The 24,844-nt window shown below is 43.4% G+C and overlaps 2 protein-coding genes across 2 annotated transcripts in view; one reads left to right on the top strand and one right to left on the bottom strand.

Moving 5' to 3' along the window:
* LOC126996378 (multiple epidermal growth factor-like domains protein 6) overlaps positions 1-24,844 on the top strand; it is a 148,968-nt gene that overhangs the window by 115,573 nt on the left and 8,551 nt on the right. Inside the window, exons 37-39 of the mRNA XM_050856746.1 lie at positions 2,678-2,755; positions 5,525-5,666; positions 7,095-7,201. The gene's annotated coding sequence lies outside the window, so the exon portion shown is untranslated. The remainder of the gene's footprint in view (positions 1-2,677; positions 2,756-5,524; positions 5,667-7,094; positions 7,202-24,844) is intronic.
* LOC126996333 (tigger transposable element-derived protein 1-like) lies at positions 8,314-11,966 on the bottom strand. Its single transcript, XM_050856702.1, has 3 exons — positions 11,715-11,966; positions 11,288-11,430; positions 8,314-9,419 (listed from the first exon to the last, which is right to left on the bottom strand). The coding sequence occupies exons 1-3, from the start codon at positions 11,964-11,966 to the stop codon at positions 8,333-8,335; spliced, it is 1,482 nt and encodes a 493-aa protein (XP_050712659.1). The 3' UTR covers positions 8,314-8,332.

The following is a 24,844-nucleotide window of genomic DNA, read 5'->3' as shown; positions in this document are numbered from 1 at the left end:
CATGGCCCAGAATTTCTTTAAGTCGGCATGGTCTGAAGTCAGCATGGCCTATAGCTGGCTCGCCCAACTCGGCATATGTCGGTACAGGAAGCTTTTTTGTAGCGATATGCTTAATTCACCTCAGCCTATGACCTTTTCTGAGCTCAGCATACTACTACTACTACTACTACTACTACTACTACTACTACTACTACTACTACTACTACTACTATTACTACTACTACTATTACTACTACTACTACTACTACTACTACTACTACTACTACTACTATTACTACTACTACTACTATTACTAGGGGTTTAATTATGAACAAGTCAGCAATGCTCACTCAGGATGGCGCCTCGCTGTTTCTCAATGCTGATCCTATTATGAACTCAGCATGCATTAAAGAGTTACTGATTTCAGTCTATATAGCCACTCTGAGCTCAGCATGGTGGTCTATATATGACAGCATGATCGTTTTCTTGATATGCTGAGTTCGGAGTTCAACATGGATTTAAGTTAAGATTAGCATATGAGTCAGCATGGCCATAAGTTTAAATCAGCTTGCATAAGATCGAGTCAGCATGGCTATCTCTTTCAATGCTGACTTTTTATAGGCTCAGCATAGGAGTTACAAGTGAACAATGCCGTCATTGAACTCAACTTGCTGAATGTTGTGACCTTTATTTCAAGTCAGCATGCATCATATGAAGTCAGCATGTGTGGCCGTAAGTTTAAATCAGCTTGATAGCATAAGATATATCATTTCAGCATATAGCTATCTTTTTTAATGCTGAATTTATTGGCTCAGCATAGGAATTACGAGAGAGAGAGAGAGAGAGAGAGAGAGAGAGAGAGAGAGAGAGAGAGAGAGAGAGAACGCGTTATATTAGGCTGTGATTTGCTTCTACAAGTCATGTTTAAGGTTAATAAAAGATCAAAAATAAATATTCCGTTTATTTTAATGCTCAGGAAAGGTTGAAACAGTTAATTAGTTTGAGGTACAACAATGAGTTTTCCTGTTCCAACGTCCATCTTCCCTTATTAAACATTTCAAAGCCATTACTTACACGGTTTTGGGTTTAATAAAAGAGAAAAAGCGATATAATGACCCGTTTATACAGGAAGAAACGTACGTTGTAACCTATTAATGGCTTTAAGATGTAATTAATACGTGATTCATTCCCCTTCCTCCCTTCCTCCCTCCCTCTATCTCTCTCTCCCTCTCTCCATGCTTCACTTAAGGGAGACTACTAAGTGTATTAAGAACTCCCTGAAGCCATTATTCCCACATATAAACTCATTATATCACATTGTAAACCCGTCCTGAAGGGTGATAGAATTTTACACTTTTTGCAGTTTCGTTCGCAAAGTGTCAAGACCCAGACTTAAAATACAGCAAGAGCAAGAGCAGCAGTGGTGTCGTTTTTCCGTGCGAAATAACTCGTTGAAAGATACCTCATCACACACCAGAAAGACAGATTGATTTGCCTTATTTTGATGTTATTTGTCCACCCGTGATCTTTATAAGGGTTAATATTGCCTGTAAGGTAATAATACACCAGACACACGGACCATAGATGCAAGGAATGAGGGAAAATAACGTCTGCTATAATTCTGTCAATAATCAAGCCTATTCCTTTGTTATTTAGCCTTCCAGTGATTAATAATGTTTCTCTGATGTTTGTGCCGTGTATTGGAGATGAAATAGGGTCATAGAAAGATAGAAATGACACTGAAATATGGAAAAAAGGAAGGTTAGACATGTGAGAGCTATTTCGTGGAAGTTGGCGGCGAAGTTATTCCCTTATGATCACGTGACTGGCCTTCCTCCGGGAGGAAGGCCAGTCACGTGATAAATCGGCGGATAAATCCCACGGAATCACATAAAACAGACATGACTCGTAATGGCGTCAGACGGAGCAAATCCACAGGGAGGATTCCTCCCTGTGGAGATCAAAGAGGTGAGGAATGCCTTGTGCTTGTTCTGATATGGGTGATAACGGCGAGAAGTGTGATGAACGTGATCAAAAGGGGATTTAAATGTGGGCTGACCGCGGGGCCTTGGGTTAAGATGGCGGCGCGGGTTGGTGAGGGAAATATTTGTATATATATATATTTTTTTCTCGTAAACTACTGGGTATACCGAGACGGGGCTTGAGGTCATGACATATAAGGTCACTATACTTCTGGAGGTCAAGCGGTGATGTGGGGAAAAGGCGGAAAATGTGTGATATATGCAAGATAAGAGGCGGCCATCAGCTTAACATGTGAACTTTTATTATCGATACCCAGTAAGCCCTTTGACCTCTACCGAGTGAAGAATTAAGGGGGATTGACCTGATATATGAGGTCAGATGAGGCGTGAATGTCGTAAACAATGAATTAGGTTTTGGGGTAAGCTCACAAAGGCGACCGTGTGACCTTATTTCTGACCTTATTACCGACACTTAAGACCTATGATATGGAGAATAAGATGCATTGAGCTCTTACATGAGGTCAAATGGGGCGTGGCTGTCTTAAGTACGTAATAATGGGCATTTAGCGGCCAGGTCCAGCAGGTCAGAAATGGCCCTTCGCTGCTACACGGTAGAGCCACAAATCTGGCCCCTCGGGTTAAAGAAAAAAAAGACAACGGGAGGTCATTTTATACGGAAATTTCCAACATGTAACTTTTTTTTATTGCTATTCCAGAAGTACACCCGATGGCAGGCCGGACCCTATCTCTCCTTCGGGGGCCAAGTTGTGATTTGCTTGGCAGGAGCCGTGGTGGTGAGTAAACTTTTCTGGGTTCCATTTCCTCAGTGAACATTAAGCTGAATAGTAAAAAAAAATTGTATGTTTGTCAGATGGTAAATGTCCACAGAGTTGCCCATCTCACTGTGGTACTTCTCACCCTAACCATGCGTTAGATCTCTTAATTCTATGCATTTTGAATCCCATATATATGTCTCACAAATTGACAGAATCGCTGCTAGTGATTTATGAAAGGTTGGTGTTTTTTTTGCGGGCCGTGATGTTGTGGGCCCCGGGCGTGAAAGCGAGAAACACCTCCGCAGAGCTAAGTTGCATATACATGTGGGGGGGCGAAGGGGTCAAAGCCCCCCCGTTAGCTGTTAGGTCGTAGAGTTCGGTTGGGTTAGTTTAAATATGTTCCCCCACCGTAAACCGTCGCGTCGGTGCCACCACAAAATAGCTCGTGGGTCTGCATGTTCTAAAAAAATTAAAAATAACCACGCGGTAGACCTGGTCTCACACGAGTGGGCTAATCGCTAACCTAGCGTACCGTCGCTAACCAAGCGTTTGTAGAAAAGATATATGAAGACCTAGTGATGTTTCATAAAGTAAGTAATGGTGGCACCGACGCCCCGAGCCGGCCGCCAAAAACTCACTAACTTTTCAAAAATCGGTGGCGGCGTTTCTAACAGTTTGCGGCGAACATAAATGGGGTTCAAAATGCATAGAATAATGAGATCTAACCCATGAGAAGTGTGAGAAGTGAGTGTAAGAAGAGACGGGGAACAGAGTATCCCAGTCCCCCCGTGATGCTCTGAGGCGGCTGCAAAAAACTCATTAACTTTTAAAAAATTGCTAGCAGCGATTCTGTCAATTTGCGAGGCATATATATATATATATATATATATATATATATATATATATATATATATATATATATATATATATATATATATATATATATATATATATATATATATATATATATATATATATATGGGATTCAAAATGCATAGAATTATGAGATCTAACCCATGGTTAGGGTGAGAAGTACCACAGTGAGATGGGCAGCTCTGTGGACATTTATCACCTGTCAGATTAGGTTAGAATTAAGTTAGGCTAGATTTCATTGTTTCCAGGTCAGGATAAGGGTGAAGTATTAACCCTTTATTTATAAGTGTGGAGTATTCACCCTATTCATCCTGGGGGGCTTCGTGGTGCAGTGGTTAGCACACTTGGCTCACAACCGAAAGAGCCCGGGTTCGATTCCCGGGTGGAGTGAAAAAATTTGGGTGGCTTTTCCGATACCCTACGCCCCTGTCCACCCAGCAGTGAATGGGTATTACCAGGTATTAATCGGGGGTTGTGTCTTGTTCCCTTCTCCTATAATCCCCGATGACTCCCGATAAGCCGGTCGCCGGTTGACCGGCTGTAAGATTGGGGATTGTCGGCGGTAGACCGCCGGTCGCCCTGAGGACCGTAGACTCAGCTGACCACCGCCGGTCAACTTTAAAATTTTCAAAGATATCGGCGATGCGCCCGGTCGACCGGCGGTGTTGAAAATGTCCTAGTCGACCGGCGGTCAACCGCCGACACCCGCGGCAGACCGGCGGTAGACTGGCGGTAGGCCATGAGTGAACACCTGTTTATGATCTGGGGATTAGCAAGGGAGGAAGGAGGAAAACGAGGAGGAACAGGTAGGAGCGAGGGAATGAAGAGAGAGAGGGAGATGAGATAAAGGAGGAAGAGGTGTGGGTGAAAGAGAGAAGAGAGAGAGAGAGAGAGAGAGAGAGAGAGAGAGAGAGAGAGAGAGAGAGAGAGAGGAAGGGAAAGGAATGGAAGGAGGAACAGGTGGGAGTGAGTGAGCAAGAAAGAGCGAGTGAGCAAGTACGGGAGAGAGGATGGAAAGAGATGACAGAGAGAGAGAGAGAGAGAGAGTTTTATGCACACAAATGAATTTAGGTTTGAAGCAGTTTATGAGGTAATTTTAAAATATAAAAATGCAAAGATAGTGTTTGGTCGTCGATGTGCCGCAGGTCTGTCACTGGTAGACCAGCGGTCTGCCACCGGTAGGCTGGCAGTCTACCGTTGACTGACCTGCTGCAGTTGCCGGTTGGAGAAATCGAAAATCGTATATGGTCGTCAGTCTACCGCCGGTCTACCGCAGGCTGACCGGCGGTAAGCTGCCGGTCCCGGGATTATTGCCTATTTTGTCGGCGGTCAGGCCCTGATCGACTTATCGGGAGTTATCGAGGACTATCGGGACCGAGGCCGGGAATGTGTGAGAGCCCCTTAAAAAAACTCTGTATACAGGAGGCTTTTCTCTAGAAGATGGAATTGTTTATAGCATTTCATAGCTGGTGCTGCTGCAAGTTACATGTAGAATGTGTTATTACGGAGTGTGATTCTTTAACTTCAACTCGTCAGTTAGTTTTTGTTTTATTGAGTTTTCACAAACATATTCAAGTTCTGCAATCACTGCTGCATTTAACGGTGTCAACCAAAATGGCCTATCTAATGTATGGCTGAGATACGGCAAATAATACATGTCTGTGATGTCACTCCTGACCGAGCGATCTCGCGCAAAAAAACTCATTTGTCAACTCTTCTCGCTTTCTCGCCAAGCAGCTCGCTGCCAGTGTGGCATTGCTTATAATGTATTAACGTTCTTGCTCCCTGTGTGGCCTAAGGCTAGCTTAGGTTCATTAAAGTTTGGTCAGGTTAGGATGGCTGAGATTGTCTTTTATAAAATAGTTTAGGGTGACACAGTGAGTAATGTATTTTTATATTTTGAATATTCTTCAGCGGAACACTGGAGGCTGAGTGTGACGCTCCTTGTTGGCCGCTATGATGATGATGTGGTTTGGCTACTACCAGCTGAGAGGCCACAGCATGCTGTCCTGAAGACCGGCCAGCAACCCGGACTCTAGAGCAGTGGTTTGCATTGGTAAAAGTGTTATTTCTGCTATAATTGTCTCTTGTTTCTCTTACGACTGTCTTCTGTTTCTCATATTCTCTTATTTCTCCTGTAAGTGGTGTGCGGGAAAAACTGTGTAACAAATGTTCTGTGGGTTAGGACTCGCTGGCCTGACAAATATTAACCCAGTAGCTGTGGGGGTCATGTTTCTTAACCCTTTCATTGCGCGCAGTGTGGACGCGACTATCCCCTCAGGCGCAGTTGGGCAGCCCAATTGGGGGTCTCTTTTAACCTCTGTATCTCAAAAACTATTCATCACAGCTGAAAACTAAAAACACCATTGGAAAGAGGAGGTCCAGATCTATAGGAGTCAGTTATGTATGCCTCTCTTGCGGACGTTCAGGGAGTGTTGAATGTTAACACTTACATCGGTGCGTGCGGGATGATCAGCCATATTGAGGGAACTGTGGACATTTTTTCCTTCAGACTCTGGCAAGGGAGCATTGCCAACTGCAATATTTACAACTATTTGGTCAAAGAATCAGTCAGGTGATCGGTGAAGCTATGCAAAAATGCCGCTATATTGGGCAAGAACATCCACCAGTTACTCATCCGTAGATTTGCCACGCTGGGCTGATATGATTTTCCACCAAATTTAGTGAAGAATCCACTCAATTGGCAATCCTATGTTGTGAGAATTAATGTTGGAACACTCTCATACGCACGAGATGTGAGTGTGGGTGGAGGTCGCAGCGAGCGTTTAGCAATGAAAGGGTTAATGGCCCCTCTAAGCGAGAAAAATGAGAAAAAATCACCCCTCACACAAAGCACTTAATTATATATATCAAAGCATTTGTGATCAGTTTATGCATCGTCTATTTTTTGGGGTTTATATCATGGCACAAATTTGGCCCGTTGCTGCTGCCGGGTTAATGTCAAAAAAATTTATTTCAAGTTTCTTCACAATAGTCTATCGATTTTAACTTGAGCCCTTGGGCGTGACTCAGTCGTTGTCTTTCCCTGTAATCCCAAGCCATTCATAACACCATGCAGTCGTATTATGAGTATGTGTATACTCCACAAATAGATAACGTACAGACTAACAGTGAGACAGATCGCAGGTCATGGCTAGATCTGTAAAGAATGGAGGCTTCCCCGGCCCAAACCACAGGGCTCAAGTTAGAGTCCATGTACTATAGTGACTTTATAAGAACATAAGGAGTCTGCAAGAGACCGGTTGGGCTATACAAGGCAGCTCCTGTACACTCCACTCCACCTTACCTCACCATCCATGGCTTTATCTAACCCCTTCTTGAATGTATCTACGGTATTGGCACCCACATCATGGCCCCCAAACCTGTTCCATTCGTCCACCACTCTATAGGGAGAGAGATTTTATATTTTATCCCATGCCATCTTTCCCGGTACAAGACTTTGAGAGTGGACACATATTTGCAGGTTGGTGTAGCAGTGCTGGGAGGTGCCATAACACTCCCCTCAACAACAGTCTCTTCACCGACAAGTAATTCTTCACCAACAAGCTTTTCAGCAGCTTGGAGAAATAGGTAAGCTTTCTCTACTCACTTCCCTTCATTGGTGGGTTACCAGAAGACCCCAAAGGGTGAACCCGTTATATTGAGCTGTAAAATGTTCAGCAGCTCACTTATAACCAAATGTGTTGTAAAATGTTCACTACCTCTATGAAAAACAAGCAATGCGGCTAGCTTCAGACTGAGGAGAAAGACACCCTCACCCCTCACACACAAACCATTTCATAATATATATATCTATATATCTATATATATATAGATATATATATATATATATATATATATATATATATATATATATATATATATATATATATATATATATATATATATATATACAGGGGGGTCGTCTAATATGCGAGAATATGGGCGGTTCAAAGCCTCGCATATCGCAAATTCGCATATTAGGAACCTTAAAAAGCATGTAAATAATGGTATATGGGCGGTCAGCCACATTTTCCCAAACTCTTTAACCTAGTATATCTTTTTCGTATCATATAACTAAGTGGAGATACACATCACCAATGTACACATAATCCAAGAGGCTAAGGAGCTATGAAAGAAACATAAAGTGAATTGTTTTACCTTTACAGGAAATCCCCTATATACGAAAGGGTTAGGGACTGAAAAAACCTTTCGTTTATCGATTTTTCGTATATCGAAGCCATTTCCCCCATAGGATTGTTAATAAATAGGGGGGTTAGGGACCAGCGCCAGCAAAAAAAAAAAGAAAAAAAAAGTTAAATATAACTATGCTTAAAAGCAATTTACTACTCACAATACAATGAAACGCAAGGCTCATAAATAATTAAAAACAATTACCATTTCCTGTTCCTTTACTGTTATAGAAATGCATTACATATGTTAGGACAATCCCCTCTAACTCGTCACTACAACTCATCACTTAACATTGCCAATGTTTACTTCCCAAGCTGTGAAAGGCCAGTTTCGACTCTCGTGCCCGAAACACGTGCCAAACAGTACACCACCGCACCACTCCAAGCCCCCCCCCAACCCCTTCATCACCCTCACGTTTCCTCACGCTGGCTGGGAGGTGTTTCGGATTCGAGTCGAATCAAGGGTTCAAACTGGCAACGCTAAGTGATGAGCGTTGAAGTGGAGGGACTGGACATGGACACTTGCTGCCTAATCACTGCTTGGTGGTGCTGCTGCTGATGGCTGTGGGGCTAAAGCTGGCTTGAAATAAGCTGTGATTCTCTGCTGCTTCTTTTCCATTTGCTTGGACCTCAAGAGCTCCTCGTAGCACCGTATGGCTCCTTTTACAGAGCTACGCACTTTAAAACTCCTGTCCATATCAGGGTCAATTTGGAGCAAGAAGTCATTTGCTTCGTAGTAGAGCTCCAAAGCCTTTTGTAGTTGCGTGATCGTCAGAGGAGGGACGGGAGACTCGGGGTCGGCAGCATCGGTCCTGGTCTCCTCGAGTTCCAAGAGGTCTTGCGTTGTTAGCTCCTGGTCGTGAGAATTGAGGAGCTGCTGCACGTCTTCCTCTGTGACCTCCTTTCCGTCTCCGAGGGCAGCTTCGTTGGCCAAGGCAGCAATCTCCTTGCTGAGGGCGGCAGTGTCGGGCACAGCAAAGCCAGTGAAGTTATGCACAGCCTGTGGCCATAGTTTCCTCCACACGGCATTCATGGTTACAGGAGTGATCTCCTGCCACGCCTCGCCAATCATCTCGACGGCCTTTTTGATATCGAAGGTCTTCCAGTAAGCCTGAGGACCATCGATAATGCCGTCTCTGTGAGCAACGCTCAGCGCATGCATTGCTCGTCTGGTGTAATAACTCTTGAATGTCGAAATCAACCCCTGATCACATGGCTGAATGAGCGATGTGGTGTTCGGGGGCAGAAAGCACACCTGTACGTTAGCACACCAATCGACCATCGCGGGGGTGTGTGCTGGTGCGTTGTCCAAGAGAAGCAACGCCTTGTTCGCCAGGTTGTTTGCGGAGGTGTAGCGGGAGACGAAAGGAGAGAAGTAGTTGTAGATATAGTCGTGAAAAATGCTGGTTGTAACCCATGCCTTCTTGGAGGACTTCCAGTAAACAGGTAGTGATGGCTTAGAAGTGTTTTTCAGTGCCCGAGGGTTCTCATGGCTATAAACTAGAAGAGGCTTCAGCTTGACATCACCCTCAGCATTTCCACCAAGCGCCAACGTAAGGCGGTCCTTTGCCGCCTTAAATCCAGGTGCCGTCCTCTCCTTGGTGAATATGTAGGTGCTGTGCAACAAGCGAGGGGGAAAAAAATAAGGACATGACGGACGCAGCAACACCACTGTACATATATTTAAAAAATAATAATTTCTAAAGACAAACAATAAATACACATTACAGAAAGTCACGGCAACACCACTGTACTTATATTTTTAAAATAATATTAAAGACAAACAAATATATAAATACTAAACTATACAGTGTCACATGAACGCCGTTGTTGATTTTATTTAAGTTTTGGTACGTACGTGTGTGGCACCACAGCACCCGTCTCAACCCACCCTCCCTTGTTCCCATTCATTCGCCTATCCCTCCACTCACATTTTCTCAATCACACTTCTTTCACCTTGCAATACTACCGTAGGAAATAATGCATATCTTTTGAGTAAGGATAAATAATGGGACTACTGTCTCTATTTTGCAGTCTCGTCAGATGGGATAGTGGGGACATGGAGTGTGTGTGTGTGTGTGTGTGTGTGTTTGTTAAACGGCTCGTTTCACCTTAATTGACGAGTGATAGATATTCCACAAACTTGAGCAATCGTTTCTGCCACGGAATAATAATTTGTATCTGTAGTCCTGGTAATACTAACTGTAGTACTTTTTAGTTGTTATTTGAAAGACATTTTTAACATCATAACAGGATGATGGAAGTGCGACTGGCATTTGATTCAGACAATGGGACTATGCAGACCTGGGTGTGATATCGTGATTACGAGTGGAGCAATGATCGATGTGATGTAGGGGGAAGTGGAGGGTAGGCGAATGAATGGGAACGAAGCAGCGAGGGTTTAAAGGGGTGCGGCGGTGCCACATTCCATTCTGCTGATCAGCTGATCGCACGGTTGGACATTTGATTCAGACAATGGGACTATGCAGGCCTGGGTGTGATAACGTGATTACGAGCGGTGCGATGGTGTGATGTAAGGGGAGTGAAGGGTAGGCTAATGAATGGGAACGAAGCAGAGAGGCTTTAAATGGGTGTGACGGTGCCACATTCCATTCTGCTGATCAGCTGATCGCACGATTGTCGCGCCATTATTGCTGGAGACTCAACTTATATATTTTCAAGTAATTTTAAAGACAAGCGTACAATAAGAACAAAACACAAAGTCACGGTAACACCACTGTACATATATTCTTTAAATAATTTTATAGACAAACAATACGTGTAAATACTAAACAATACAGAATGTAACAGGAACATCACTGTACAGCTGGCAACACTCCCGCCGGTCCACCCACTGTTGCCAAGACTGGCCGAGATAGTAACCCCGAAACACTAGCAGTGAGCTTCGCTCGAAGCATTCATTGATGGGAGGGAAAGTTGAAGCTCACTGCTAGTGTTTCGAGGTTGCTATCTCGGCCAGCCTTGACCACAATAAACAAACAATAAGCAAACAATACAGAGAGTCACGGCAACACCACTGTGGTACATATATTTTGAAATAATTTTAAAGACAAACAATAAATACATGTACTAAACAATAGCGAAAGTCACGGGAACACCACTGTATTTTAGGTAAGTCCTAATATGATGGATGCAACACCACTGTACATATAATTTTAAACAGCGATTTCCACCCGTTTCAGCACAAGAGCCCCCATTAGGTAATGACTGCATTCACGATGTCCCCGTCCCCCCTCTGAAACATACTCCTACGGGCCCGTAAGAGGGTGCGCCCACCAGGTTGGGAAACACTGTTTTAATAGGCAAACAATAAATACTAAACCATACAGAAAGCCACGACAACTCCACTGCTGATTTTGTTAAATTTTAACACAACGGACGCAGCAACACCACTATTTTTTCATAATACGTTTCAAGACAAAAATAACTAAAATAACAGTGAAGCTCAATTTTTGGTACTCACCTTGCCGGCATCTTCTTCCAGTAGAGGCCAGTTTCATCAATGTTGAACACTTGCTTTGGGGAGAAGTCACCATCCTCAATCACCTTCAAGAACTGGGCAGGGAAGGCTTCAGCAGCCTCTTTATCAGCACTGGCGGCCTCTCCCTGAAGCCGTACGTTGCTGAGACCGGCCCTCTTGCGAAAGCGGTCAAACCACCCTCGACTGGCCTTAAACTCCTCCAGCTCCCTTGACTGACTGGCGAACCTGACGAAGGTAAGCGCTGGTCCGGGTCGTCCACTGCCTCCTCGTCCTCAGGCTGCATGCTTCCCCACAGGGCGCGTGCCCGTTCCTGAATCAGAGCAAGCGAAATAGGTATTTTCTTTGCACTGCAGTCGTCTATCCAGGCCACCAGCAACTGCTCCATCTTCTCCAGTCTGACGCTCCTGACTCTGGTGATCCTGCAGGCTGAAGGAAATTCTGCAGCAGTTGTCACCATCTTCTTGTAAATGGCCTTTTTCTTTGTCACTGTCCCCACCGTGGAAGGTGCAAGACCCATGGCGCGCCCGATGTCACTGACACCCTGGCCTTCCTCATGGCGTTTGATGATCTCTAGCTTCTTCTCAAGGGTCAGGATCTTGTGCTGCTTTTTCTTTGGAGGCTGCTCAGAGGAGGATGAAGTGACTGGGCGCTTGGGAGCCATGATGGAGGCAGATAAAAAACACGAGTGAGCGAGTGTGCGTGAGGCTGTTGACGGCGCGCGGCGACCGATATAGACATCGGGTACGAAACAGTGGGCGCGGAAACTGTCGTACTTTTCGTATATGCGAAGCATGTCTTTCGTGAACCGAAAATTGTCCTATATTTTTCACTTTCGTATATCCGAATTTTCGTACATCGAGCTTTCGTATATCGGGGATTTCCTGTATTGAATACATCTGGATTTTGGAGGTGGTTGATGTGAGTGCAGCTCACAACACGGAGCTGGCGCTGGCGCTGGTGTGTCCCACATCACGTGCTTCTTCTTCCTCAGTCCACTCACTATATAATACGTACTATAGTATCCCCAATCTATCGAGTCCATCCTGGCGGTGCCCTTTTCGGGGCTTTCCCTTTTGCGGTGATGCCAAGTGTACAAGCAGCAATTATTGTCTTATTGTTAGATTAACGTGAAATGAAACTTCATAATAGTGCACTTATATAAATTTATAATGAGGATGTATAGGGGGCTTTGAATATTGTTCTAGTGGAATGATGACAATGACTTTGTATAAATACCACAAAATGTGGTAGCTGTGTTTTGCAGTGCTGCCGTTTTTTGAGGCTGGGTCATGGGTACATTGACCGCTTTAATCCGCAGGTAAACGAGAGGTCAGTTCTCATGATAACACGACACACACACACACACACACACACACACACACAGAGAGAGAGAGAGAGAGAGAGAGAGAGAGAGAGAGAGAGAGAGAGAGAATACTCTTCATTTGTATGGTTTGAATCATTCTTTTGTCGATTTATGTATTTATGTATATATGCATGTATCTGTGTGTGTGTGTGTGTGTGTGTGTGAAGGGAGAGGAGAAAAAAAACATGTAACAAGGAAGGAATTCATGTCTGAATGAGGAGGAGGAGGAAGTAATGAGGAAAAGGTGGAGAAACAGAAAAATTAAAGGAGAGAGAGAGAGAGAGAGAGAGAGAGAGAGAGAGAGAGAGAGAGAGAGAGAGAGAGAGAGAGAGAGAATACTCTTAATTTGTATGGTTTGAATCACTTTTGTCTATTTATGTATTTATGTATGTATGTATGCATGTATCTGTGTGTGTGTGTGTGTGTGTGTGTGTGTATGTGTGTGTGTGTGTGTGTGTGTGTGAAAGGAGAGGAGAAAAAAACATGTAACAAGAAAGGAATGCATGTCTGAATGAGGAGGATGAGGAAGTAATGAGGAAAAGGGTGGGAGAAACAGAAAAATTAAAGGAGAGTGAGAGAGAGAGAGAGAGAGAGAGAGAGAGAGAGAGGTGGGGTGGGGCCGTAGGGAGAGAGAGGGAAAGGGAGAAAGGACAAAATTTCCCACTTCCGTACTAAGCCTTTAATTGCTGGTAGTAGACTTGGCATCGCCGCAAAAGGGAAAACCCCGTCTCAGGGCACCACCAGGATGGACTCGATAGTTTGGGGATACTGTAGTTCCAAGTTTGTTATGAACGCCGCACAGTCAGAATGATCAGATTCTTTAGGCTTAGTGACACGCACAGGATCCTTGGTTGAAGGTGCAAGGTCGGAAGAGGGAAGGAGAGGAGGGTCCGGTGTTTGCTACTGCTTACTGTTTACCGCCGGCGCTGGTGTGGTCCCGCTCACATGTTTTCTTCTTCTTCTTCTTCTTCTTCTTCTTCTTCTTCGCTGTCAAAAGGCCCTACTTCTACCTGGACGCCCTCAGTCTCGGCCATGAACCCTTCGAAATCAAGTTCTTCAGATTCTTGAGGGGAAATTGGAGGCGAATGATCTGAAGTCGAAGGTGCAGCATTGGGAGGTGAAGGTGCAGGCTTCTGCGAAAAACTTGTGATGGAAGATTGCGTTCTCTTGTTTACACCTTCCTTATGTAATGAATCATAAAATCGTAGCAAACGATCAAAACCGTGGCAAACCTCCTCAGCTCTGAATTGATCTGTTTCTGCATTGCGCAGAGCCTCTTTGAACTTGTCAGCCGCTGCCAGGATGGTAGAGAGTCTGCTCATTGTCATGTCAAGTGAAGGTGTGTCCGTTGTGGGTTTTTCTTGTTCCACCACAAACTCAGCTAGTTCGGCTTGCTCATCAACTCGCTTTATAGCTGTCATTGCGGTTTCTTCATCTTCTAACCTCCTCATTTCATCAAGTTCTTCAATTGTGACTTCACTGAAGCCTCCGACAGATTGAGCTGCATCCAATGTTAACTGCTGGGATGTTGCCACTGATTGAATTTTGTTAGGATTGGGGCTGCAGAGATGAGGGACAAGCGAACGCCAGGCATGGTTAATCGTGGCCTCATTGATGTCATTCCATGACTGCAGAAGGAATTCTATTGCCTGGCGAAGTGTGAAGCTCTTCCAAAATTGTTTCACAGTCATTTCGGGGGTAGGAGCTTCAGGTACATCTGCTGGCAAATCTTCAGAGTCTGATAATGGTGCTGGGGAATCTACATCAATGTCGTTGTAGAGATCTTCCTGTTCAATCTGCTGCATCTCGATGTTGCTGTCAGTCTTCATCCTCAGATAATCATAGACGCGTATGTGGTAGAAATTTTTAACGTTTGCTATCACCTCTTGATCTAGAGGTTGAGCTAACGAAGTTGTGTTGGGTGGTAGAAACATGATTTTCACATTAGGGTGTGCATCTGCCAGATAGTGTGGGTGGCAGGGAGCGTTGTCCATCAATAGTAAAATCTTGAATGGAATGTTCAGTTGGCGACACATCAGTCTAGCATCTGGCACCAAATGATTTTTTATCCAGTCGTAACAAATCGACGAAGTCATCCATCCATTTTTTGACGTGTACCAATAGAGACCACTGACGTCATCCATGCTCTTGAATTCCCTGTAACACCTTGGAAGCTTAGCTGTGTGGACTATCAGTGGCTTCATTTTGCATGACCCGGTTAAATTCATGCAGAACATTACTGTGAATCTTGATTTATCGGTTTTCATTCCCCGGGCCTGCTTTTGTGATTTGGATATGTACGTTGACTTTGGCATCATTTTCCAATTCATTCCCGTTTCATCGAGGTTGAAAATTTGATGTTTAATGTAGCCTCCTTCTTCAATTACTTGCCGTAATGCTTGGGGAAAACTTTGGGCTGCTGCTTCATCGGCGCTGGCTCTCTCTCCACAAAATGTCGATCTTTTCAAGCCTTTGCGACGAAGGAAGTTTGCCAGCCAACCCTTCGATGCCTTAAAAGATTTCTTTTCTTTCACATTCCACTTCTTTAGGCAAGTAGCATAAAACACTCTTGCTTGGTTCCTAATGTGGCGTCCATCGACAGGCACACCTTCTTTTTCCTTGCGAGATACATAGTGAGCCAAATATTTTTCCATTTGAACAATCACTTTGTTTGAGGACTGACTCCGACCGTCCAGTTTTGCTCCACCATACGTTTTCACTGTTTGCAAGATTTGGTCTTTCTGTTTCCAAATGTTTCTCACAGTAGATTCACCCATACCTAACTCCCGTCCAATTGAAGAATTGCCTTTTCCTTTCTTTTTCATGTCTATCACTTTTAACTTAGTTTCCAATGTAACAAACTGCTTTTTCGAGTTCTTTGGAGGCGCCATAATAACAACAACAGCAACAACAATAGCCCACAGGCTAGCTTGCACACAGCACAGACACAGCTTGTGAGAGCAATGGCTGCTTTAGACGTACTGATGAAGAGAACACGTGGAGCCGTCTCACAGAGTAGAGTTGCCAGATTGCGCCATTGTTTATTTCCCTTCCTTCGGGAAGTGAGTAACAGCAAGTTCATTATTTGGTAGGAAATGGATTTTAGCGAAGTCGGGAACATGAAATGAATGAAAAAAAAACTTTTCTCTTACTACCGAGTCAAGTCACCGCTCCCACGTGCTCCACCCTCCAAGGGGGGCAGGGAGGGAGGAAGGAGGTCGCATATGAGGTGGTTCGCATATCCCAAGTTCGCATATCAGGCGACCCCCCTGTATATATATATATATATATATATATATATATATATATATATATATATATATATATATATATATATATATATATATAATGTACCAAAATTATGTTTTCATTTACTTTGAGTTCCAGCATTTGAATAGAGATTTGAGTTTACCAACTGACGTTTTCATCCTGGTGTTAGTAAAATGACTGCATAATAAAAATAATAAAACCACATATAATTAAAACCACAATACCTGATGAAACTAAAAAAAGATTCACAAAAAACACTGGTTTTATTGATGTTTTTTTGGTTTAAACCAGGGGTGTCAAGCTCATGGCCCGCGGTATCACGGTAGCTTCAATCTTGTCAATGTATTTTCTACCCTTGTTGACCCCCATGACAGCACTTCAGAGTATGAATTGGCCCTCCAAGGGTTTTGAGTTTGACACCCCTGGTTTAAACCACCAACCCTGCTGTACATAATTAAAATCTTACATATAGTTAAAACCACAATACTGATGAAACTAACAAAGATACACACAAAAGAAAAAAAATGGTTTTATTAGTTGGTTTAAACCACTGGTTTTTTTATTGGTTTAAACCATTTGGTTTAAACCATTTGTGGCTTAGTGCAGTCCAGTATGTTATATGCATTTGCTCAGTAAGTTTCAGAAAACAATAAGTTTGAATAAGTATTGTACTACATTTGAATTTACACATAATTTAGCTACCAGTATTTGTCTGTATGCATTGTTGGAAAGGATTTTTTCAAACAATTCATCTGCTGTTTAAGTAGCAATATATATATATATATATATATATATATATATATATATATATATATATATATATATATATATATATATATATATATATATATACTTCACTACACTTCACTAAACAGAAGATAAATTGTTTAAAAACTAAAACAGGAAGGTGTCTCTCTCTCCAATATCTCTATTTATATATTTTTACCATGAAAAGAATTTACCACAAAAAATCAATTTTCAACTTTATTAATCTCCTTACTTTACTCCTAGAGACAAGAGGAGGAAGAGGAAGAAGAAGAAGAGGAAGAAGAAGAAGAGGAAGAGGAAGATGACTTTGAAGACCAGCAGACAGACAGACAAAAAGACATTGGTGAGTGTTGAATCATTCTTTCCATAATACTCTCTCTCCTTCCTTCCTTCTTGTCTCTTGGATAGGTTAGGATCAAAGGCCAGATTATTGAACCTCCTCACTCAAGTTCACATACTTGAGGGTTTCTTAGGAGTTTTGGGAGTTATTTCCAGGGCTAGTTTTAAGAGCCTGGTGGTATAGTGACCCTTCCTCTGTACCGTGAACCTTAAACCGTAGAGCGCAGGCAAAAACATACCTCACTTCAGCCTTCCATACCTTCACTCCTACTTAGCTTACCTAACTGAATGAAGTATCCTTGTAAAGTACATACCCTTAACCCCTTCACTACGGCTGGGCCAAAACAGCGCCCCGCACCGTATCCGAGATCGCCGCGCGCACCAAATTTGAAATGTTGCTATTGAATATAACAAGTTTTCAGCCATAAACTCAACACAATCATCATGTATTATAAATGAAAACATGCAGAATTAAATGGTGCACATAAAGAAACATAATTTGATTGATAGTTTTGAGATGTAAGCATAAATATAGAAATAGAATAACTTGTGTATTGGCTTAAGCAAGCCAGTATGCGCGTCCTCGGATATGGTACGAGGCACGCAAGGATGCAGTATACTGGTGTTGAAGGGGTTAACTGTCCTTTGACGTTAAGTTGAAGACTGTATGACCATTGGCAGAACGAGTACAGAACATTGAAGTAAGATCACTGGGAGCACATTTTTATATGCAGTTTTCCACCCAAAATGGACTTTCCTTCTTTGATTTAGCAGGCCAGTGGGGGGTCCCTTTTAACCTCTGTATCTCAAAAACTATTCATCACAGCTAAAAACCAAAAACACCATTGGAAAGAGGAGGTCCAGATCTATAGGAGTCGGTTATGTATGCCTCTCGTGCGAACGTACATGCACGTTCAGGGAGTGTTGAATGTTAACATTCACGTCGGTGCATGCGGGATGATTAGCCGTATTGAGGGAACTGCGGATATCTTTCCTTCAGACTCTGGCAAGGGAGCATTGCCAACTGCAACATTTACAACTATTTGGTCTAAGAATCAGTTAGGTGATAGGTGAAGCTATGCAAAAATCCCGCTATATTGGGCAAGAACATCCACCAGTTACACGTCCGTAGATTTGCCGCGCTGGGCTGACATGATTTTCCACCATATTTAGTAAAGAACACACTCAATCCTGTGTTGTGAGAATTAGTGTTGGAACACTCTCATACATGGGAGATTTGAGTGCGGCTGGAGCTGGCAGCGAGCGTTTAGCGCCACCAGCAAATATGCCTAACGCCCGCTGCAAGCACTTAGCAATGAAAGGGTTAAGGGGACGCTCACCACCTTACATAAAAATATTCGTTAAAAAAAAAGTTTTCGGTCTTTCAACATGAAACTTTCAGGTTTTGCTTAAAATATAGATAGAAATATATTGTAAACCCGAGAACTTCCTACGTCCCGACGTTATAAAGTTATAACGTAATAGAATATTTTATACGTTATCAAATACGTACGTCGTATTTTTTGTACTACAAACTTCTGCTTTTGCATGGTAATACTTAAAGATCTTATGAACACTTACACACCTGCTTTTTTAAAAATTCGCTCTACGACGCATAGCGTAATTTTCGTAACGTAAGGTACGTAACGACGCACCCTATTTCTCCACTTATATGGTAACTGTCACTCTGTTTTTTAAGATATCGGAAAAAAGAGCCACAGAAATAAAGATATATCTATTATACACTACCAGAAGCATTTTCAGGCTTCTACAATTGATTATAAAATTTTGGCATATTTTTTTATGTGAAAATATGTGGTTTTGAGATATTAGCGTATAAAGGTTTCAGTAATGTACAACTCTTTATTTATTGTGCGATTTTTTATTATGTTCACACAAATTATTATACAATGTATATAAAACAAGCGGACAGAAATATATTTAATTATATACATATTTACTGTATATATTATTTTTTTTTTTTAAATGATGGTGCGCTTTTACCGGTTATAAAACCTCACTGCTGGGGTGTCATCACTTTGTCATATCATTGACACGAAACACGAATACATTTTACTTCATTCTCGTCACCCTTCTCCCTCAATCTTGCATGTAAGGCTGAACGAGTGTTTTCCATTACCCTTTCAAGCTTTTCCAAGGCACTCTGCTGAACACCTTTCGCTAATTTGAAGTAATTTTTTTCTGATAAGGGATTCATATCAAAGCTGGCACATAAATTAGTAACACCTTGATATCCTGAAGCAGCAAGTAAGGTACTGGTCACAAGCTTTTGGTGCACATCATAGGGACGATTTTCACTTTGTTCATCACTCATTTTCTTTTGTCCTCCTTGTGATGTACACATCTCAACTTTTCTGTCACAATTGTTACACTTTGCTTCAAAATATCTGGCCATCCCTATTGTTCTCTGTTGCTTCACTTTCATTTTTGACCCACATGTGCACCGGGCAATTGCTCTAACCCACTCCAACATATTTTCCAGGTCAACTAACAAAAATTCTCTGTCTCCACTCGTGGCACTGTTATCTGTTATAGTTGCACTATTTTCCAGCTTTTCTTTAGATTTAGTATGAGTCACTTTGTCAGATGTTGTCTCTGAAGGTGGTGATGGTGGTGGTGATGATGGTGGAAGCAGCGTTGGTGGTGGAGAAGGAGGTGGTGGGGGTGAGGGAGGTGGTGACGGATCAGCTGGTGGTGAGTCACGTGTTTGTAGCCTCTCGCGCTCTTCCCTCCTACTCCTACTTACTACTATCTTGCCACTTCTGGTTCAGTTTCTTCATTCTTTCTTTTGTTTTCCTCTTCATCTTCAGCAGTTGATGTCTGAACAGCAGTTAGGAGTAGTATAAATCCTCCCAATGGCAGGAGTGTGAAGTAAACACGACACAAAGGCAGGTGTGTGTGTGAACTACGTAGTGTGTCTCTGCTGTTTGCTAAGTAACTGACGCTCTCAAACTCTCGTGCCTCGCCACCCTCGCGGTCCCTCACCCCCGCATAGTTGCCGGGTACACAAATATGTAACCCACAGGGAATATAACACGCGAAAAATAGCTATGTTTACATGTGTATAGGGAGGAATCTGGCGTGCGCCCTTTAATTGGATACGCCCCTCGGTCCCTTTAAACTCGCTCCACATCCCGTCGACTGCGCGCAAAAAATATATCTCGCCAATATTTTGTTTCTAGGATAGTTATATTATTCAAATATGCCAATATCTAAACTTCGATTTTTTGATGAAAATTTCATGATTAAGGTGGTGAGCGTCCCCTTAATGGTCCCTCCAAGCGAGAAAGATGAGGAAAAATCACCCCTCACACAAACCATTTCATAATACATATCAAAGCATTTGTGATCAGATTATGTATCATCTATTTTGAGGGGTTCATATCATGGCACAAATTTGGCCGGTCACTGCTACACGGTAAGCCACAAATTTGGCCCGTCGCTGCTACACGGTTTAATTATTGCATTCAATTTTACTAGTGACAGAGATTTTGTGAGAGCTTATTACACCAGAATTTCACTTAATTATGTGAGTCAGAAACCACAGAAATGTTAGCAGAGTGAATTCAAAGGTAAACACGCACGTGACGTATTGTTCGGCCCGTAAGACGCTGCCTCTTGGAAGACACCCTGATTATGGAATGATATTTTTCACGGTGTAAGAGTGTGAGCAAACCTTTTAGGCTTGGACGTAGCAGACGAGACATTAACCCGGTAGCAGCGATGGGCCAAATTTGTGGCTTTACCGTGTAGCAGCGACGGGCCAAATTTGTGGCTTTACCGTGTAGCAACGACTGGCCAAATTTGTGGCTTTACCGTGTAGCAGTGACGGGCCAAATTTGTGGCTTTACCATGTAGCAGCGACGGGCCAAATTTGTGGCTTTACCGTGTAGCAACGACTGGCCAAATTTGTGGCTTTACCGTGTAGCAGCGACGGGCCAAATTTGTGGCTTTACCGTGTAGCAGCGACGGGCCAAATTTGTGGCTTTACCGTGTAGCAGTGATGGGCCAAATTTGTTGCTTTACCGTGTAGCAGTGATGGGCCAAATTTGTGGCTTTACCGTGTAGCAGTGATGGGCCAAATTTGTGGCTTTACCGTGTAGCAGTGATGGGCCAAATTTGTTGCTTTACCGTGTAGCAGCGACGGGCCAAATTTGTACCATGATATAAACCCCCCAAAATAGATGATACATAAACTGATCACAAATGCTTTGATATATATTATGAAATGGTTTGTGTGAGGGGGGATTTTTTCTCATTTTTCTCGCTTAGAGGGACCATTAAGAAACATGGTCCCCGCTGCTACCGGGTTAACACCAGCAGACTCTTGGCACCAATATGCCGAGGCTGAACAGTGGGCTGAGGCAGACTACAGTACCCCAAGGATGGGATAAAGGGACGAGGGCGAGGTGGCTGGCAGACGCTATTGTACTTACTGGATTTCTCGATATAAAGGGTGGGCTTCGTGGTGCAGTGGTTAGCACACTCAGCTTGCAACTGAGAGAGCCCGGGTTCGAGTCCTGGGTGGAGTGGAAAAATTTGAGCGGCTTTTCTGATACCCTACGCCCCTGTTCACCCAGCAGTGAGTGGTTACCAGGTATTAATCGGGGGGGGTTGTGTCCCGTCTCCTGGGGTCTGTTCCCTTCTCCTATAATTCCTTCCCCTTCTGTCTCTCTCCGGCATATGACCACAGATGTTGTGCTGCCCACTAAACAAAACTTTCCAACTTTCTCAATGTAAGTGTGTCCTTTATATCCAAAATACAAATAAGTGTTTAATTTGCACATTTTTTTCACTTATACGTGATATTTTATGGAGTGTCCACCAGATGTCTCACGCAACTGGACTCACACGGCCACACAGCTGAGCTCAGTTCTTCCCGCGCGCCACTTGAACAACAATACAGTACCCACGTTGCCACGCTACTCAACAATAGGGGTGGGCAGGTATCGGTACTAACGGTACCAGCTATATGGTACGGTACCAGTATCAGACTGCTCAGTACCGGTACCAATACTAGCCAGTCGCTCATGGTGTCCCTCATTTCTTCCTCACTCGAGTGAGGCTGAGACTGAGTGCCTGAGTGGATATCTCGGTGATATGGATATTCTCTCTCTCTCTCTCTCTCTCTCTCTCTCTCTCTCTCTCTCTCTCTCTCTCTCTCTCTCTCTCTCTCTCCCCACTGAAGGAAGTGAATATTTATTTTTCGATAAAAAAACTACCTCTTGTTTGATTTACATTGTTTTTGATTTACGCAATGACCTCTTCAAGGACACAATACTCGCGTCAGTCGTGTTAGCTGTACCTGTAAGACGTAAGCATAGAGGTTATATCATACAAGAGGCTGAATTGAAAAGCTGTGTAAGGCCACCTCCTACAACATTCACCCTGGAGGACACATGGATAGGGCATTTTTTATGGGGGAAAAGTGCGTCTTAAAAGTCGTTAAAATACAGTACACCGGGTATTCAATATATGTGAGTTCAGTTATATTCGACTAACCTTAATGAGCCAAGTACAGGTAACACGATTTACACGAGTATTGTGTCCTTGAAGAGGTCACGTAAATCAAAAACAATGTAAATCAAACAAGAGGTAGGTTTTTATCGAAAAATAAATATTCACTTCATTCAGTGGAGAGAGAGAGAGAGAGAGAGAGAGAGAGAGAGAGAGAGAGAGAGAGAGAGAGAAAATCCATATCACCGAGATATCCACTCAGGCACTCAGTCTCAGCCTGTTGTTGTTGTTGTTGTTGTTGAGCAGTGTGGGTACTGTATTGTTGTTCAAGTGGCGCGCGGGAAGAACTGAGCTCAGCTGTGTGGCCGTGTGAGTACTGTTGCGTGAGACATCTGGTGGACACTCCAGAAAATATCACGTATAAGTGAAAAAAATGTGTAAATTAAACATTTATTTGGATTTTGGACCCAGCGTTATTTCAAAAACTCATAAACAAAACTCGCGTCAATCGAGAGTTACCTGTATTCATTTTATGCGAGAAAAATTCGCTCATATGCGAATATTGGCGCTGGTGCTGGTGAGGTATGGTGACACACTAGAGGGTGCAGATAATGCTTTCCTGCATTTTCCTCGCCTATAATTAACCTTTTCCTCTCTCTGATCCTAAAGTTAATCCTCAGGGGTGGGTTTCATCATAGTGCTCTCCCAAGCGTGGTGACGTCACGCACAGTTGGGAGAATTTCTTGGGCGTGTTTCATCACCGCGCCACAAGCACTTCCAAGTAGGGGTGGGGGCGGTCTTGGGAGTAACCAGCGTTGCCAATCTTCCGCGTCGCTTTGACGTCTAATATGTCTTCAATTAACCTAAATTACACTTCTTATATATAATTATGGAATTATAAATATAAACAATTGATATTTAGTTGAAATACAGCAATAGTATCTTCATTGTAAGGAATATGTGGACGTATTTTTTTCCGTCTGCATCTTCAACGGCACCACGGTGTAAACAAACATTTAGTGAGTCGTGAGTAGACCCTGGCCACCTCGCCACCATGGCCTGCAGCTTGTACTGTGCATCAAATAACACTTGCACATTGATGCTGTGGTAGTTCTTGCGGTTGACGTACACTTCTTCGTGCTCATGTGGGGCCACTATTCTTACGTGGGTGCCATCAACAGCACCCACCACACCGGGAAAACCAGCAATTTCGGCAAACTCCGCCTTCATTCTCTGCTGCTCCCCCTGGTTTAAAAGGAACCCCATGAACCGCCTCATATTCTCTTGTGTCACGAGAGCATCCACGGTCTGGGTGATGATTCTGCTGACTGTGGCCCGGGAAACTCCAAAGTCATCTGCGCTGCACTGCTGCATTTTCTCGGTGGCGAGGTATCGCAGAGTCAACGCCACTTTCAGCTCCGCTGTGACCGCACGGCTCCTCTCAGTCCTGTTGCCAATCACGTGTCGCACCAAGTCAGTGACGAACAACAGGCCAGCACGATCCACCCTGTACCTCTTCTTGAACTCGGTGTCATCGTACTCGTTAACCCTCTCGCGCACGTTGACGCGTTTTGCGTCATCAAAGTAAAAGGTCCTGGCGCACGATGACGCGAAACGCGTCATAAAAGTAAAAAAAATTATTAAAAATTAAATTTTCGGTGAAAGTGCGTAAAATTTGGAGTGTCATTTGTTGGGATAAGTTTCTTAGAGGTAACATATGGCAACCTTTCTAAGGAACGTAAATGAGGAACGTGGAGCGATTTTTAGTTGTTAGCCTACTCTGACGGGAGAGGAAAAAATACAGTTTTCTTGGTGTAACTCAGGAACTAATAGGCGTACGAAGATTTTGAGGATACCATAAGAATCCTCACTAAATTCCGCTTCGAAACATATATTCGGCTAAAAAAGTTGGCCCACAAAATTTCGAGATAGCAAATGGGGAAGAGTTGGTACTTAGGATTTATTGTCTACAATACTCTATACGGAGACTTGAAACGAGTGTCTATTGTTTATATATATTTTTCCTCTATTTTTATTTGCGCATGTTCTAGTATCTTACTGTGCGCGAGAGGGTTAAAGATGTCCCTTCTCGGGCGAAAATTCCTTGGTCGGTGCTGGCGGGGTTGTTCACGGGCTGCCATGTTTACAGTCTGACGCTTGGAACCTTCCTTGGGAGCGCTTGGGAGACCCCGCACGGCCTCCCAAGGCGGCGAGCGAGATAGGCAGAGTTCCAAGGCTTGGGAGCTTTCGTGAAACATGCCCAAGGTTTCTCGCACGCTTGGGACTCCTTGAGCACACTTCCAAGGACTTGGGAACTTTGA

Source organism: Eriocheir sinensis, chromosome 10, assembly GCF_024679095.1.
Source record: "Eriocheir sinensis breed Jianghai 21 chromosome 10, ASM2467909v1, whole genome shotgun sequence".
NCBI lineage: Eukaryota > Metazoa > Arthropoda > Malacostraca > Decapoda > Varunidae > Eriocheir > Eriocheir sinensis.
This window is presented reverse-complemented; position numbering and strand designations above follow the sequence as displayed.

What these genes read in the sequence shown, in the direction of transcription:
- LOC126996333 (XM_050856702.1), bottom strand. Translation starts at nt 11,966, where the DNA reads ATGGCTCCCAAGCGCCCAGTCACTTCATCCTCCTCTGAGCAGCCTCCA. An exon ending in CAGCCTGCAGGATCACCAGA is followed by an intron (nt 11,431 to 11,714) that starts GTCAGGAGCGTC and finishes GTACGGCTTCAG; the next exon opens with GGAGAGGCCGCCAGTGCTGA. An exon ending in TGGAAGAAGATGCCGGCAAG is followed by an intron (nt 9,420 to 11,287) that starts GTGAGTACCAAA and finishes CTTGTTGCACAG; the next exon opens with CACCTACATATTCACCAAGG.